Below are 18,707 nucleotides of genomic sequence, written 5' to 3'. Positions count from 1 at the left end.
CTTGTCTTCAGCCAATTAATGGCCGATATTAGTGTTGGCTGGGGCCAGCAGACAAGACTCCAGGCAGGAGCCTCTGGCTCCTTCAAGCCATCTGTGGCTAAAGCATAAGCAAGATGGAAGGGCTGGGGCTGATACACTGTGAAGCTAATGGAGTTTAAGTCATGGCCCTCATTTATCAGAGCCCTTTCCAATGCTCTGTCCCTAATTCTGTATCCTTAATTCTGCATTGTTTTTCTTAAAGAGGGCCCCAAAAAGATTAAGCACCAGGACCCACAAAACCTTGATCTATCCCTGACAAAGAGGAACAAATACATTATTGAGAATCAGAGACAGGACAGCATAAAGGTAGACAGATGAAAATACGAACCATTTAGGCCAAAGAGCAATGGAGTAATAAAATGGAAGAAAGGGACAGGGCCATGAATGTCAGGTTAAAGAGTGAAGACTTTATCACTGGAGTATTAAGTGTGTGTGAGGGGATAAGACACAATATAATCAAGGATTAAGGAAGATCTAGCCAGCTAAGAAGTTGAGAATGGAGAGGGCAGAGGGCTTGCCCTAGGGAGAGAACATTCTATTGTAAGACAGGAAGACAGAGATTATGGTGGAAGGAGGTGAAAAGGAGAGAACAAAGATGATTTGGTAACTCAGGGAGTAAGAAAGAGCAAAGGTTGAAAGGCAACTTTAAGGTCTGAAGCTAGGAATCCAGGAAAAAGCACTGTAAAGGATAAGGTGATGTGGGGGTGAGGGGTGGGAGCTGGGTGAGGGTGGAAGGTAATGATTCCAGCCCCGTTTGCTGGGTTTGAAGAGACAGCATGCCTGTAAGCAAGTGAGCCAGACCACGGAGGAATGTTGAAGGGATAAGAAACAATCTTTCTACGAAAGAGTAACCCAACGACACAACTCACCACTCTTCTTTTGAGAGCCTAATGGTGAATTTTAGCAATGACATGAGCAGTGATGACTATTAGAGTCATTTAGATGGGAGGTGTTTGTTTTATTAGCCTTTGCTGTTTATCTTACCTGCTAATTGTATTGCTCTTTCTAAAGAAAAAGGAAGCTAATTTCATTTTAATTTGTAATTTGATAAAACATTTTATGAGCTCTTTAATTCAACAGATATTTAATGAGTAACTAGCACTGTTAAAAAAAATCAACTGTGAGAAAAAAATTTGAACACTACCATTATCCTCATTGAATTCGTAGTCTGGTAAGATGTTTACTTGGCTATGAAGATGATGAATATCAAAAGTTGACATTTTAGCTCCAATTTAAGCTATTTTGACAAAAATCTGTGAAATCAGAGATATTAAAAATATCTGACAATCAGTACGGCCAGGGCACCAGGTAATAGAGGAGAGACCATTCAGTATGTGTGGCAGACAGCTTCTCAAATGGCCCCAACAAGCCCTGCCTCTTGGTATCCACACCCATGTGTAATCACCTCCCTCTGAGTGTGGGCTGGACCAGTGCCTTGCTTCTAACCAAGAGAATATAGCAACTCGATGTCATGAGGTTCTAATCTCACTTCTGAGACTAGGTTACAAAAGACTGATGCCCATCATGCTTGCTCCTGTTCTCTCCCTCTCTGCAGCTCTTCTTGCTTGCTCACTCTGATGAATCAGCTGCTATTTATTTTGCTAGCTAACTTATGGAGAAGTCCACGTGGCAAGGAACTGAGGGCAGTTTCTGGACAACAGCCAGTGAGTAACTGAGACCATCGGGTCAACAGCCAACAAGGAACTGAATCCTGCCAACAACCATGTGAAGGAGCTCCGAAGTGAACTTTTCCCCAGTCCTGATATGCATAGCCCCGGCCAACGCCATGACTGCAATCTTAAAAGAGACCCTAAGACAGAAGATACAACGAAGCTGTGGCTAAATTCTTGACCCACAGAAACTGTGAGATAATAAACATTATTGTTTTAATCTACTATGTTTTGGGGTAATCCGTTATGCAGCAACAGATAACTAATGTGGTATGTCATTCCCTTTAACACTGCAGAGTATCCGTTACTACTGGGAGGCTTCCACTTAGTCATTTTTAAGGCTTTCAGGTCTGTTTCTTCTACTCTACAAATCTTCATTGTAACTTCAGAAAGGTATACTGGCATGAAGCAGACAGCACCCAATAAAGGAGAATCCCATCCCTGGTCAAAAGCCAAATCCTGAAAATTTAGAATTTGCATCATAGTCCTGTATCTCTCCAGCTCCTGAGCCTGTTTTTGGCCCAGCAAATGCCCCTTGGGTCTGATTTCACAGTGCTTTTCTAGATTTGACCTTAGGTTGTCTCTTCCAATGAGGTTTTTTGACGCTTCCCTCAAATAAATATACTTCCAGTTATTCCAAAATAACTACCCAGCTCCAACAACTGGCTTTGGTCTTTAAGGTTCCTAATCCCACTATACCTTACTAGTGGGATTACTAGTGGAGAGATAAAGTATAAACAGAAGTCATTAAAGTCAATGCTTCTCAATCATTTTTTTGTGTTCCCATACCATTTCTTTGCACAACTCTCTTCCCTCAGGAACATCTCTCACCCAAACAACTCTTACGATACTTGGCAATTTTCAAGCAGGGGAAGTTTACCCTGGGACATCACTATATTGCACTCTAGGATAAAGAATCTGGAAAGTTTTTAAAAGCCCCTTATGAACTTATAATATATCCAACACCCATATAAGGCTTACCAGACTATATAATCTCTAAATTTTCCTACTCTAAATTTTCAGGAAACGATGATTATAATGGAAATGTTCAGAAGAAAGAGGTATGTAGAAGGCTACTTGGAGTTACTCTCATACATTTCCGAGATTCTGTCATATTTGATTTCAGGAGCTATGAGTTAATCGAGAAACAGGAACTTAACAATGGTTTACAAATGAAAGAATTATATACACTAATAACAGCTAGTACCATTAACAGCTATTTTTTGGTTCAATTGAAATATTTATTTCAAAATAGTGTAAATACATCATCAGAAACTAAATATGCCTGAAGTCAGAATTTCCCTAAGCGGCACACTCTGGCATAGAGAGCAGCATGACAATATTAAGTGCGTGCTGACACCTGGTGGTGAGTGGAGAATCCTGCACTATTTAACTGGCATGACCCACAGTATCTTCATGCAAAAGAGAAGGAATCCAGTAACTCCATCAGCAAGATGAGTTGTTTTAAAATAGTGTAAAGATGAGATGCCCCATAACTCCTAATATTTTCCTTCGAATGGAAAACAGAAGAATATTTTTTTTAAAGAAAAAATGTCCAAAGTCTGAAAGGCCTTGATATAGGCTTTAATAAACTCTTTCTGTTTTAAAATTTCTTAATAAAGAGTTTTCCCTCATGTCAAGTTGTTAAATGCCTGCATTTATGTTAAACAACGAAGTACGACCAAAATATCCACCTATGGCTGAATTACACGACCAATCATGCCCACGTCCCACAGCCGACAGAGTGCCTACTGTATCAGAGGTGCACAATATTCACCGACTTAAAAAGACTACAGAAAAATAAAATCAAACTCATTGAAGTATCTTGCCCTCCAACTACATACCACCCTTCAAACTCACAGAGGCGCTTCGGTTTATTAACATGATAGTTTCAAACACGAGGAGGAGCTTCAGGCTGTCTACATAGTAATTAACTATACAGCCTTTCAAAATACAGGGTAGGTGCCCTACCCTAGCTTGCCCAGTCACGATTCTGATTCAGGCGATCTGAGGTATCGCCCACGCACGGGGATTCTGAAAAGATTCCACTAGTGATTCTATTTCACATCCCAAGTCAAGAATGGCTGATTAAGCCACTAAAGTATTTACCTGAATGTCTACCCTGTTAAAGTATAACTAAGGGTATACGAAGAAGAGGTAGAATAAAACCAATCCCTAACTCAAATTTTGCCAAAGTTTTCACATATTGATGGTGTGAATATAAACTGGTTCAACTCCTCTAGAGTTGATTATAAATGCACATATCCTTTGACCCAGCAGCCCACTTCCAGAAAGTTATAGATACAGTTACAGTGCTTCAAATGACACGTGTTAAAGTTTAGTCACTGAATTATTGCTTGTAGACAGTAAAAAGCAGGAAACAATTCAGTGCCCATCAGTATGTGACTGCTTAAAGAAATGATACATATATACGGTGGGACAGTGTGCTGGAGAAAAAGATAATTAAATGAGTAAAGCTCTTTACGTAATATGGAACAATCTCCAAAAGATACTGTTAAGTGATTTTTAAAAAAAGATTCACAATAGTGTGCATGGTGTGCTATATTTATGTTAAAAGGAAAAAAACATATACATATATGCTTATATATTCAAATATCTTTGTAAGAACATATCAGAAACTAGTACAATAATATTGTTTCTGGGAGGGGAAATGAACAGTCAGGGGACAGGCTTTGGAGGGAGAGGCTGTTCGCTGTATACACTTCTGTATTGTGAACCACATAAACATATTAACTATTCAATAATTTAAAAAAATTAAAAATGAAAATGATTTTACAGAAGAGAAATCTCAAGAGGCTGTTATTCAATCATTGTGGGGTAAATGATCAGACTACTGATTATGTCAAAACCAAAACACTATTTTAGGTGGTCACACTTTGCATCCAAATGGATACTGAACAACCCTATGTAAGAGATTAAATGAGTTACCTGGAGATCCATTTGTACCTAAATCGGTAGGATACAGCTTTACTCAACACTGCGCGTGCCAGTGAGCCCTGTCAAAGCTCTAACTTAATAACATCTGACTGCACAACCTTGCAGGCCCAGGTCCCATCTTCCCGCCATGCTGTACAGAACACCTTTTGCGTTTAACCTGTTTAAAGTATTTGAACAAAGCCAGAGCTGTTCTCTAAGAATCTTGCCCTTCTGCAGCTTATCTTCCTCCAAAAATAAGGAGATAGCTCCCGCAAGGTAAGAATGCAAGCCTGGCTCTTGAGTTTTCAGAACCAAATATCATTTTGTCATCTAGGTACCTAGTAGCCTGAGCAAAAGGCTGTTGTGTCAATTAACACAAAGCACCTGACCCTCTGAGTTCTGAACTGTCTGCCACACAGTCCCTGTCACAAGCCGACACGCGTTCCTACAGAGGAACAGATGCTCTGTGCTCCTCACGCATCTGCAGCGAAGGACTCTTCCTAGCAGAGGGCATGGACTCGTAATCGTGGGAGGCACGGGGCCGGGAGCTAACCGCACAGAGTAGAGAATTTCTTTAAAGTTCTACCTTTAAAAATTCCCACAAATTTTATATTCTACTCTGACTCTTGTTTTAGTTTAAAAATGTTGTTTCACTATAGAAAATGAAAATTACAAGCCTTTCCCTCAGAATATTTCCTTTCCAAATGTTTTAAAGTTTATTGATATTTATTATATAGTTTGGAGTTCTCTCATGATACTGTCCTAGTTTGAAAAGCATGAATGTAGGAGATATTCTCTCAAATTACCCAAGTTTTTAAGTCTTATTTTAAATAAAATCATAAAAACGCTGTAAGACAACATGGCTCTCAATAACAGAGAGAGAATTGATCTTTTTAGCATGCAATGTACTAAGTTACTCTTCAATTGTTTCATATACTTAATTTTATCACTCCAAAAGTAAATGACCCCCCCCATAATAGGCTATATATCATACTCTTTTTGGTATCTCCACTGAGCTTATGAAGGCAATTAAGGCATCCAATAAGTTCATGAACGACCTCCGCTGAAAAAGATACCCAAAAAGTCTTCCATTACATTAAAAAATTGACTATCAGTTGGAATTTGTTCAATCAAGAGAACTCACCATTAATATTAGAACAGTGTATTTTACCACTTAAAACTAGGAATCATTCCGAACTAGAAACCTCAATAATTAACGTGCTTGTTCCATGGTGAACTGAATTATTACTGTCAAAATAACGTCAAGCAGTAATAATGCTCTTAATATCCTTTTATAAGGGAAAAATGTATTACACAATAGTTCGACATTCTAATTAAGGTGTTTTAGGGAATAATCTAATCATGCATTATAAAGTAATTCACACAAAAACATTCTTCTCCCTGAGAGGACTGTACAAACAACAGAACGAAAACATGACTCGCCTTACCATGCTCTGTCAAGTACTCCACGATATTCCCCACTATAGCTGGAACGCCATTCTCAGTGAGCCCCTGCTGTTGAAGCTCTTGGAGACTGACTCCAAACAATTTTTTATAGGTAGAATTCCTCTGCTCATTGAGTGGCACTGCCACTATCTTTTTCATGTCTTCTTTCAGCCGAACCGCTGCTTTACTTTGCTTAAAAGGGCGTAAGAAAAAAGAGCAGTCAGTCATATTTACCACGGGAGGTTGCATGGTTACAACAGAAACACCTGAATTAAAATGTAAGCGTTTGGAGATGTACGGTAGAGGTCCTTCACTTATTTTTACTTCAACTCAAATCAAAATCTCTAACATCTCTCAGAGGTTGCTCAGTGTTACGAATGATGCACGCTGATATAATGGTTAAAAAGAGTGAAAAATAATGAGAAACCTAAAGCCACAACTTAAGTGTAACTATGAGAGAGAGCAATACACTGCAGTATCCAAGATATATTACTACAGCAACCAGGGGGTGTGACTCAGAAGTACCCGGCTAGCAGGAAAAGAAAAGATTTATAAGAACACTGAAACCCCATGCAGATTCTGAAACAGTAGGATGTTTCTAAAAATGAAAATTTATCTAGACATTTTACGGTGGATTTAATTTGAAGTGTTAGAAAAAGAGTATACATATATATGTAGAGTGAACAGTTATTTCTCTGATTTATTACATCTGTGAATATCTCTAATATTTTAACACATAAAATCAACTCAATTCTCATTGAGGTTCAAAATGCTGTATCTCTGAAACAGCAAACTTTCGGGTAGTCACAATTTTAAAAATTTCCACAAGAGTGTACACAGTATAAATAAAAAATACAACTTACATCCAATTAATTCAAGTTATCATCACAGTGAAAAAGCCATAAAATTTGTTTCATCCTTTTAATAGAAATTTGTTCCCCAAAGAAGCATTATAAAAAGTAAATTTTAATATGGTTTAATATAAAACTAAATGAGGGATTTTTTTTAAAAAGCAGGTGTCCTATATAAATGTTATCTGTAAGCCTAAATGATGAAAAGATGGCAAAATGCAAACAATTTTATTTGGGGACAGAGGCAGCAGATTGGGGAAACTTTCACTGTTGGTGATTTGTAGTAAGTAAGCAAAGCACCAATATTACAAGCGCAAGCTTGTGCAGCTGTTATAATCTAGAAGTAGAAACATTACTTCCATTTTAGAGTTGAAAAAACAAAGATCAGAGAGTTTAGTAACTTAGCAAAAGTCACAGAACTGGGAAGAGATAGCTTCATCTACTCTAAGTCCATGTTCTGCTCCTTAATTTAGATTTATATTAATGCTACAGTGCAGTTTGTGTATAATTACAGTAAGAAACTATGATAGATGCTGTATGTGACACACGACAATTACACAAATTTTACAACGTTGATTTTGAACAGGGTTCCTGTAACTTCAATTTTGAATCTTATTTCATGGACATATTTGCATCTTCTAATAGGTCACACTTGAAAGTCAGATTTTCCTAGTGAACATTCAGCAAAAGTTAGAATATAGATTTGGTATCTGTTCATATTATAGATAAGGCATAATGTTAGCTACTATGGAATGGGGGTATGGACCAGAACTCTGATCTCTGTCACCAAGGAAATGATGAATTTGTTACTTAAGCCAAATTTGTAAGAGCTAATAATTTTTTCTTGCAGATTTAAAAATACATCAATCTTCTTCAACTGAACACATGGGGAATTTCAGTCAACCAGGTATTATCTGGTGAGTAAGCAGCCAAAAGTTACCAGTAATAATGAAACTTTGAAAATAGTCTCAAATGTAGCATTAGAAGCAGCTGACAATTTGAGGTTAAATTATGCAAATTTTATTATCTTCTTGCAGAGACAATATAATATAGTAGTTTAGAGCAGGGACTGTGGAATAAGACTCTGTTTCAAATCCCATTCTGATGTAATTAGCTGTCAACCTTGGACAAGCCACTTAACCTCTGCGTGCCTCAGTTTCTCCATCTGTGTCATGGAGCTACTAAGAGTTCCTAACTCATAGGAATACAGGAGGCTGAAATGAGTTTGTATTCATAAAGGAATGAGAACAGTGCCTGGCACCTAAGTACTGATTGTTATAATCATCATCGTCGTCATCCTTCTTCCAGAAAATTTTTCTGGTTTCTTCTCAACAAAATGGAGAGAGACTTAACCACCCCTGTACTAAACATCTGTGTAGACCAAAGATTGTCATTTAAGAAGGCATCCCAGTCAAAACATGTTTGGGTGGTAGATAGTTTTGATGATTTAATTACTATTCTCCATATATCTCTAATCTCCTAAAATACGACTGATGAATAAGAACAAAATAATTTTTTGTATATAAGTATCAGAATTCTTCAAGTTTTTACTAGAAATTCTCAGTTTTCTTTCTATATTAGAGTTTAAAACCTTGAGTTAATGTTCTTTCGGCTCTTCACTCTGTCCCTTAGTCAAAATTTCAGTCAGCATGTTGTGTCTCCTGTTAACAGACGGTGGAAATAAGCCATCTTGGCATCACGTTTCGGAAAGTTTTCAAGTTAGAGACATGCAATTAACCTCACACAGTTTGAAGTGATTGCAAATTAAAATACCTGTTTATGCAATATAGAGCCACACTACACGGCAAGTCATATGTAATCACAGTAAGGAAGGAACATCTGATTGTTTCTAACTGGGAATCTAATTCAGGTTAACACTTTTTAAAAAGTGAATGTTTAAAAACAACCATAATAAAACAAAACAATTATATTTTCAGAGACACCTAGATCAATTCTTCAGTGACCAAAAATACATATTATCAAGTTTTGCTCATCGAGCCTAGTTAGTGAAGGAGTCAGCTAACAGGAAGCGATAATGAGATGTTATTTGTAGTTTATATCTAAACCACTATACTACTTCAGTAGTTTAAAAATATACAACAGCTTAGAACAAATATAAAACATCCTTTCTGGTAAGTAATAACAAATATTAAACAGTCCCTTGGTCATGGAAAAATAAAACAACTGTGGAAATGAAAAGCCATGTGGAAACGTGCCTAAATTTACATGATTATCTGTTTTTAGAGCTAGAATGTAACCCCCAGTGCTCTGGTTTGGCACTTGAGTTCTTAATCATGACAAACTATCACATTTCCAGAACCTTCAACACTGGCGGTTCTATGAGGGCCCAGGCAGGACACCACCACATGCAGCTGTTTGCAGAGCTTAATACACAATCGATTTTAAACTACTGAAATCAACGGCTGTATTTCCTTAAGGCAATCCTCCAAGAATGTAAGTACCGTGAATTTAAGGTACTTGGAAGGACAATCAGATTACATTGCTGGTTAAACTGAGAATTGCATGCCTTAAAACTCTTTGCAACTGGGGCTAGGACTAATAAATCTAAGCAGGAATGTGTAGACCAGAAAGCCACTCCACCGCCAAATAAAAGGGGCATGAGGAAGGCATAAGATGAGCCTGAGACATCTTGTTCCAGAAAGCAAGGAAAGGCTCAAGGACTAATGGGCATGCCAAAAAGACCTGCGGGCCCCTTAAACGGGCTTCTACTGGCCAGATTTGGGCAAGTGGAGCACCAAGAGTAAGAACTGTAAATGATTATAACATATCGTGTAAGTAAAAATCCTTGAATCCAGTGATTCTAAGAAAAGCGAGAGAAAGACGTTAAAAAACAAAAGTCCTCTTCAAAGGAGAATGCTGCAGCTAAATAGAGAAGGAATGACAGAATTCGAAAGTCACTATTTCCCACAAATCATTCCATCAAGGATTATCAGTGGATGCTAAAACATCAGGTGAAAGGTTGCTGGAGAACAGCATTTTCACAGCGTCAAAGATCACATACTAGTAACAAAGGAAAAAAATTTGCCTGCACGATTGACCTGGGTGTAATCACCTTAACTCAAAAGATCAAATTTATCACCACTAATCATGAGAAGAGTTGACATTATGTGCTCCCGATGTGGTGCAATATGCAGAACACACCATTTATAAAGTATTCTTGCCAAAAACGTTCAAGCTGATGCTAAGCCACCCTCTAAATCTACCATACAGTTTACAGGAAACACAGGAGCTAAAAGGACAAGTTAAACAGATCATGAGGAAACAATCAAATTCAGAACGAGAGGCATTCTAACAGATAACCGGCCTGAACTCTCCAAAACATCAACGTCACGAGGGAAAGACTGACTGAAGATTTCAAAGAAACTAAAACATACAACCCTCAAGTGTAACCTATGAATCTTGACTCCTTCCTAGTTAAAAAAAAACCTAGCCAACTGTCTCTTTGGGACAACTGGGGAAGTCTGAATATGTGTTGGATATTAGATGGAATTATTGTAAACGTTATTCCGTATAATAGCATTGTGTAAGATCTAATGTATCCCAGCTGTGGTGTGCTCCTTATTCTCATGAGGTGCACGCTGAAGTAGGGGTACAGTATCATGATGTCTTCAAATACTTCAAAATATTTCAGACACTGTCTCTGCACAGGTATATGTATATACACACAGAGAGAGAGCATGATCACAAATATAGTAGAATGATAATTTTTAAGTGAATAGTATATGAAGTGTTCATTTTGCTGTCTTTTCGATTTTTATGAATGCTTGATATTTTTCACTAATAAAAATCAGAATAAAAATAGGGACCTCTCAAAGAGACCTCCTGCTCAAAAAGAGCAGCGCCATTTTTGACAGCACAATCAGGAGGGAAAGGAACTTGTTCTCTTCAAACTGCAATTAAAACATTAACAATAACAATTGTGGGACTGTTCTTACACAGAGACATGGACAATCATATCAGCCTGGATGGGGTTGGGTCATTGAGAAAGACTCCACCTGAAATTAGGGTACCTGGGTTTGAACCCTGGATTTGACACTGAACTGTGTATTCTCACAGGGAACATCAGCTTCTTTGGTCAAGTGTGCAGCTTTGGAGAGGAGCAACAATAAAGAAGGACAACCATGCTCTCTGTCTGGCCACGCTGGCCAAGTCAAGCTTAGGGATCTCTGGGAGGACAAGTGCTGTAGCCAGGTCGCCCTCACACTCAGCCTCTGGACCTGATAAAAATTCTCATCTACACCAAGCCTGGGTCCTCATCTGTTAAATGGCAATACTACCACATACTTTAAAATGTTGGGAGAGTTTGATAAGATAATGTATGTAAAGGTATATCACACAAGAAGAGAATCAATGCTAAAAATGTTGATTAAGAATTTCTTCCTGGTAACTAGTTCTTTAAAAGGACACTCATAGAGTTTGAGTTAAGGAACTCTCTTCTTCCTTAGTAACAGAACTCTAATTTTGTTTGAGAGGGTGGGGAGCAAAGTGTCCAGTTAAAACAGACCCACCTTCCTGGCAGCATATCCTTGTAGTTACAGATGGCCATATATCTACGTTTGGCCAATGAGATGTAAACAGAAGTTGTTAGGACCACCAGCAAAACTCCTTGAAAGGGAGGCCAAGGGGGATTGCCCCATGGTGTAGTGGTTAAGTTCATGCACTCTGCTTTGGTGGCCCCAGGGTTGGCAGGTTCAGATACCGGGCACGGACCTATACACCGCTCCTCAAGCCATGCTGTGGCGGCATCCCACGTAGAAAAGAGAGGAAGACTGACACAGATGTTAGCTCAGCAACAATCTTCCTCAAGCAAAAAGAGGAAGATTGGCAACAGATGTTAGCTCAGGACCAATCTTTCTCACCAAAAAAAAAATTAGGGAGGTCACGTCAGTCTTTTTCCCCATACCCACCTTCTGCTTAGATGACAGAAGTAACGCTTGATAACCATCTTGTGACTATGTAGCAACCCAGAAGCTAGAAGCTAATTTCTAAGGACAGCAAAATAGAAAAAAAGGGACTTGTATCCTGATAACATCATAGAGTCTGCCCAGAATATCTATCTACAGACTTCTTTTACGTGAGAAGGGGGGAAAAATCAGTTTCAAATAATGCTCTGTCAAGAATGTCAAAAACTATTTACTGAACATATTGTTAGGTTAAGGAAATCAGAAGCATCCTATAAATCAGTGTTTCCAAATCTCGTTCATTAATTTTAAAAACTCAAAGCACTTTTTGTATATCTTATTAGTTATCCTTACACAAACATTTTGTAGCATCTATTGTCTATGTGCATTGCAGATCTGAACAATGGTTCTTAACCTGGAATCCACAAAAGTACGTGAAACATTTTTAAAAATCAAAATCTCAAAGAGGTCTATGATCTGAAAAGCAAAGATCCGAGAATCTTCAAGCATTTAAAGAACAGTTAGGTTTAATTAAGAGAAGATTTAAAAAAAAATTCTCTATCCAAATAAATATGTACTTATCTTAGATCACCTTATATCTAACAAATAAGTTCAACTAATTTCCGCAACTTAGACTAAAAAAGATTAAAAAGTCCCTATCTAGTATCATTGAAATGTTTGAGAAACTATTAAAAACAAATACAATACAAATCTTGTGAATGTTATCACTTCTCCTGAAACCACGCAGATTAAGAGGAGGATGAAGAAAAGCAAAGCAGCAGAAGACAGAACAGCTGTAAACTCCAATTTGTGCATCAGTGCAGCAAAGGTGAGGATGGGGCAGGAGGCTCAGGCAGAGTCATGCCAGCACTGTGGGGGGTCTGCAGACCACAGCAGGGCCCAGCAGAGGAAGGTTTTAAAATCTCCGACAAAGATTTATTTCCTTGAAGACAGAGCACACTTAGAGAGGGAGCTGAACAGGGCTCAACTGCTTAGAGGAAGAGGAGAAAAAGGTGCAGAAAGTACCGAAGGGGACCCCAAGAGGGCAGATAGCAGGAAACACCAGAAAAATGCACCACCTAATAGTGAGTGCATTACCTTAGTGGGCAAATTTGTGAAGAGCTCTCCTGTCCCAGCTTAGCTTCTGAGGGCAGGGAGAGATGGGCAGGCAGAGGGGCCACAGTGAAGAAAACAGCCCTTTTTGTAGCAACAGAGATGGAGTCCCAGGGCTATGAAACTTGAAAAGCTACCTTGGCCCCCAAAACAACACCCCACAGGAACCTCTTGCTTCAGATGCCACAAAAATCCATCTCATTGAAATATGAGTAAGAAAAAAGGAACATGGCCAGCAACTATACAGAGACAGAACTTTTAAAAAAATATTAAAAAGTACCATGACTATCCTGAAATAACTCATCAGAAAAATGTTGCCAAGAAGCAGATGGAAACTGTAACCTAAAAACAGAAAGAACTAACAAAAGTTAATAAGGAAATAACACCAAAAGCACAGGCAACAACAAAATTGGACTTCATCAGAATTAAAAACTTTTGTGCATTAAAAGACTATGAGCAGAATGAAAAGACAACCCACAGAATAGAAAATATTTGCAAATAATATATCTGATAAGGGATTAATATCTAGAATATGTAAAGAACTCCTAAACTCAACTACAAATAAAACCAACAACCCACTTCAAAAATGGGCAAAAGACTTGAATAGAGATTTCCCCAAAGACAACATACAAATGGCCAATAAGCACATGAAAAGGCACTCAATATCAATAGCCTTAGGGAAACACAAATCAAAACCACAATGAGATACCACTTAATACCCATTAAGATGACTATTATCAAAAAAACCCCACAAAATAACAAGTGTTGGCCGGGACATGGAGAAACTGGAGCTCCTGTGCATTGCTGGTGGGACTGTCAAATGGTACAGTGCTGTGGAAAACAGGCAGTTCCTCAAAATGTTAAATATAGAATTACCATATGACCCAGCAATTCCACTTCAGGGTACAAAGCCTTAAAGCGGGTCCACCAATGTTCACAGCAGCATTATTTACATTAACCAAAAAGTGGAGACAACCCAAATGTTCATCAACAGATGACTGGATAAATAAAATGTGGTCTATACACACAGTGGAGTATTACTCAGCCTTATAAAGGAATAAAATTCTGATACATGCTATAGCATAGATGAACCTTGAAAACATCATGCAAAGTGAAATAAGCCAGATGCAAAAGGACAAAAATTCTACAATTCTACTTATGAGATATCCAGGCTAGGCAAATCCATAGAAAATAAAACAACGGTTAGCAGGCCTGGGAGGGGGGAGGGATGAGGAGTTATTGTTTAATGGGTAACAGAGTTTATGTTGTGGATGATGAGAAAGTTCTAGAAACGGATAATGGTAACGGTTGCACAACATTGTGACTGTACTAATGCCACTGAATCGTACACCTAAAAATGGTTAAAACGGTCAATTTTATGTTACATATATTTTACCACAATTTTTTAAAAAGTTAATGAATCTATCACGACGACGAAACAATACCACAATGCAGAAATACAAAACTTTAGGGAAGAGATAGTCAGTAGGAGAATGTAAATGGAGACTGGCAGAAATCAGGAAAGGAAGAAAAGGAAAAGACAAAAACCTTTCAGAAGTGAAGACTAAATTATAAAGAGCACAAAGGAGAACAGAAACTATTGACAGCCCAGCAAGGGATATAGAGGACATAAACGAGAAAAGTAGACATAATGAAACAAAAAAATCAAAGACCTGAAAGAGAGCTACAGAAAGTGGTTAAATGAACACCAACAAATGTGTTATTGGAGTCCCCAAAGAAAAATACCAAAAAATGGAGTAGAATATTTAAAGATGTAATTCACGAAAACTTTGTTTAAATAGAAGGCTTGAATCCACAAACTGAAGGTAAATCACAAACCTAGAACAGTCCACACAAAGATATATTCTAGGAAACTATTAGACTGACAATAAAGAATCCTTTGGGCAGCCAGGCAAAAATCACGCCTTAATAAGGAAAGAAAGTAAGAGTGGCCTCAAACTTAGAGATTGCAGTATTTAACATTCGAAGACAATAGAATAAGACTTACAAGATGTTTAAGGAAAGAAAGCATGAGTCCAATTTAATAACCAATCAAGCTGTCCTTCAACTATAAAAGCTATAGTCTGAATATGCAAAGGCTAAGGGAATATTGTACACTTGAACCTTTCTTGAGAAAACTACCAGAGAACAAACTTGAACCAATTAATAGAAGGCTGGAGAGACTTCAATGAAAGGATGAGCAAAGAAATTTTTTAAAAGAAATTTAAAATTTAAAAAAGAAAAATAAAGTACACCATGTTACACGAGGAAGGAAGGGAGAACCTGAAACAATTATACTCAAAAGACTTGGGGTTGAAATATTTCCAGATATTAGAAGAGCTGCCATGTGGTTCAGAGGGCAGAACCAGAAGTGAGGGGTGGTTAGCTGGAGACAGATCTTAAGATATATAAAGAAGAAATAATAGTGCCTTCTGGAGATGGAATAGATTTTCTCAGGAGGAGGTAAGGTTCCCAGTAATCAAAGATAGGTCACAACAATAGCGGGATACCATTTGTCATTCCTTCTACATGTGGAAATTTTTTCTTTAAAGAAAAGAGAAACTAATGTTGGCAAGAACAAAAGAAGTGAGATGTAAAGTGGTTCAAATTTATGGAGGGCAATTTGGCGACGCCCAGCAAAAGCTGGGGCTTCTTTCCAGGCCAGGTGTCCAAACACAGGAGGACAAGAAACAGTGAGCGAGACTCAGATCTTAGACAAATGGGACTCAAGATATCACAATATACTGTTATATGGGAGAAAAAGGCTATAAAACTAATGTCAAGTATAATCTGTTTTTATAACTTTATGTACTACAGAAAAAACTATAAGGCATAAACAAATATATTACATGTTTACTTCTGGCTTATAGAGTCTTAGATGATTCTTATTTTCTCTTTTTTATTTTTGGTATTTCCTAAATTTTATACACCAGATATATTACTATTATACCAAGAAAAATTAAAGGCTGTTATAAAAAGAATTCTCTATATAAAAGAAAGTCAACACCTACTGCTGATTTCCAGTGACAATGGAATAAAAGAGTGCACAAGTTCTCTCCTGAAAAAAACAATACAAACTGGACAAGACTGTCAGAACCACCATTTCAGGGCTCTGGAAACTGACCAAAGGCAAAACACACACTGAGAAACACTTATTCATAAAAAGCTGATGAAGTTAAGAACAGTGGGAGTTTGTGGCACACTTGCCCGTGCCTGCTCCCAGACCTGTCCACTCCCCCAGGCGCTGGATTGGCACAATAGTGCTAACATGGGGGAGCCAAGAGTGAAAACCAGCAGCTTTGGTTCTGGCTGAACTGATTTGGAAGACAGGACAAAGAGAAAGTCAGACAGGACAACCCACGCCTAGCGGGTTGGGTATCTGGATAAAGGACTTGTATCTAGAATATGTAAAAAGAACTTTTACAACTCAGTAAGAACAAACAACCCAATAAAGAAATGGGCAAAAGATATGAACAGACACTTAGCCAAAGGAGATATATAAGTGGATAAAATGCAGATGAAAAAAATACCTATCGCATTTGTCATTAAGAAACTGAGACACCACTACAAATTCACTAGAATGACTATAATAAACAAAGACTAACAAAACAATATGCTGGCAAGGATGTGGAGAAACTGGAATTCTCATACATTGATAATGGGAATGTAAAATGATGCAACGATTTCGGAAAACAGTTGGCAGTTTCTTAAGACATTAAACATAAATCTACCATATGATCCTGCAAGTCCACTCCTAGGTACTGACCTGACAGAAACGGAACTACATCCACACAAAGACTTCTATATGAATGTTCACAGCAATATTATTATTATTAAAGATTTTATTTTTTCTTTTTTCTCCCCAAAGCCCCCCAGTACACAGCTGTATATATTCTTTAGTTGTGGGATGCCACCTCAGTGTGGCCTGATGAGCGGTGCCATGTCTGCACCCAGGATCCAAACCAGCAAAACCCTGGGCCACCGCAGCGGAGCGTGCAAACTTAACCACTCGGCCATGGAGCCGGCCCCAGCAATATTATTCTTAACAGCCAAAACTGGAAATGATCCAAATGTCTACTAGTGAATGGATAAACAAAATGTGATATATAATAGATTATTAAGCAATAAAAAGGAATGAAATATTGATACATGCTACAACATGGATGAACCTCAAAAACATTATGCTAAGTGAAAGAAGCAAGTCACAAGAGAATAAACATTATATGATTTCATTTACATCAAATATCCAGAAAAGGTAAATGTATAGAAACATAAAGTAAATTAGTGGTTGTCTGAGATTGTGGGGGAGGAGATCAGGTGTTGGGAATGGGAACTAACTGTAAATTAGCACAAAGGATCTTACTGAGGTGATGGAATGTTCTGGAACTAGACTGATATTTGCACAATTGGTAAACTTACTAAAAATCGTTAAATTGAACATTTTCAATGAGTATATTTTATAGTATGTAAATTACACTTCAGAAGAGCTGTTAAAAACATAGAAATAAGTTATCAAGTGCTTGGTAATCTCCTGCCAAAATAAGACTATGCATCACTACAAAGAATACACTGAAATTAATCTGCTTTTGGAAACATTCCACATTCTTCATTATAATAGCACACTTTATCCCTCTTCAATAATTCTATGTATTTATTTATTTATTTATTTTTGAGGAAGATTAGCTCTGAGCTAACATCTGCTGCCAATCCTCCTCTTTGCTGAGGAAGACTGGTCCTGAGGTAACATGCATACCTATCCTCCTCTACTTTATATGTGGGACACCTACCACAACATGGCTTGCCAAGCGGTGCCATGTCCGCACCTGGGATCTGAACCGGCGAACCCTGTGCCACCGAAGTGGAACGTGCAAACTTAACGGCTGCACCACCGGGCCGGCCCCTCCCTCTTCAATAATTCTAGATGCAACACGTAAGTTCTGGGGTGGTTCACTTTTAAGTGATTACCACTGCTATACCAATGTATTAAAAATCTGAAAGCACAGAAACATTCGCGTGCTTAGAATCCCTTGGTTATTTGGAGAAAAAGGGGACAGTCTGTAATGTCACTAATGTTAAACCTTTTGCTCATCATTGTTGGCAGTCTTAATAGAGCCAAAGAGGATTGAAACAGAAGAGAACTGTCTTGCAAGAGGTTGCTATGAGTCAAATTTGAAAAGTGCTCCTGGAAAGGCTATTTTTGCCATTGTTTCTCAACAAGTTTAGCAGTATGTAAATTTGAAAACAGAAAACTTTTTTTAAAAAGTTACAAAGACTCAGTTCAACTTAAAGACCTAATTAAAAAAAAATAAGAGCTATAAAGACATTTTGCTTTTGGAAAAATTAAGGTTTTAAAACATATAGCCTCAGAAATACCAAATGTGCTTAAAACTAATGTTGCATGTAAGTACTTGCAGACTTTTGTGATTTACAGTGTAAATCAGAGAAATAATTTCTGAGATCATTTATCTACATTTTAACTAAAACTAGTTTCTTAAAGGAATCTCTGGAAATTAATGAAACATTCAACTGACTTCTATTGCATAATTTTCAGTAATTTGTACATTTTTCATACAGTGAAAGAGTAAAAATTTAGCAAACCTATAGTAATATTCTCTAATTCTTTCATTTGAAAAAAAAATCTGTATTTACAGCTAAGACGACTCCATTTACCAATTAAAATGTTAGCCTTCCCAAGGGCCTAGCTTTATCATTAAGATCATGGAATCCTG

General features: G+C 37.7%; 1 protein-coding gene across 14 annotated transcripts in view; it reads right to left on the bottom strand.

The window, feature by feature from the left end:
- The window catches only part of FAM13A (family with sequence similarity 13 member A), a 316,899-nt gene that overhangs the window by 267,911 nt on the left and 30,281 nt on the right, over positions 1 to 18,707 (bottom strand). For all 14 annotated transcript variants that reach the window (XR_011437490.1, XM_070263412.1, XM_070263416.1 and 11 more), the window contains exon 2: positions 6,095 to 6,284. Coding sequence is in view for 13 of the 14 variants with exons in the window: in XM_070263410.1 (XP_070119511.1) it covers positions 6,095 to 6,284 (190 nt within the window). In the remaining variant the exon portion in view is untranslated. The remainder of the gene's footprint in view (positions 1 to 6,094; positions 6,285 to 18,707) is intronic.

This window comes from Equus caballus, chromosome 3, assembly GCF_041296265.1.
Source record: "Equus caballus isolate H_3958 breed thoroughbred chromosome 3, TB-T2T, whole genome shotgun sequence".
Taxonomy (NCBI): Eukaryota; Metazoa; Chordata; class Mammalia; order Perissodactyla; family Equidae; genus Equus; species Equus caballus.
Note: the sequence above shows the minus strand (reverse complement) of the source record. Positions and strands in the feature narration are given on the sequence as shown.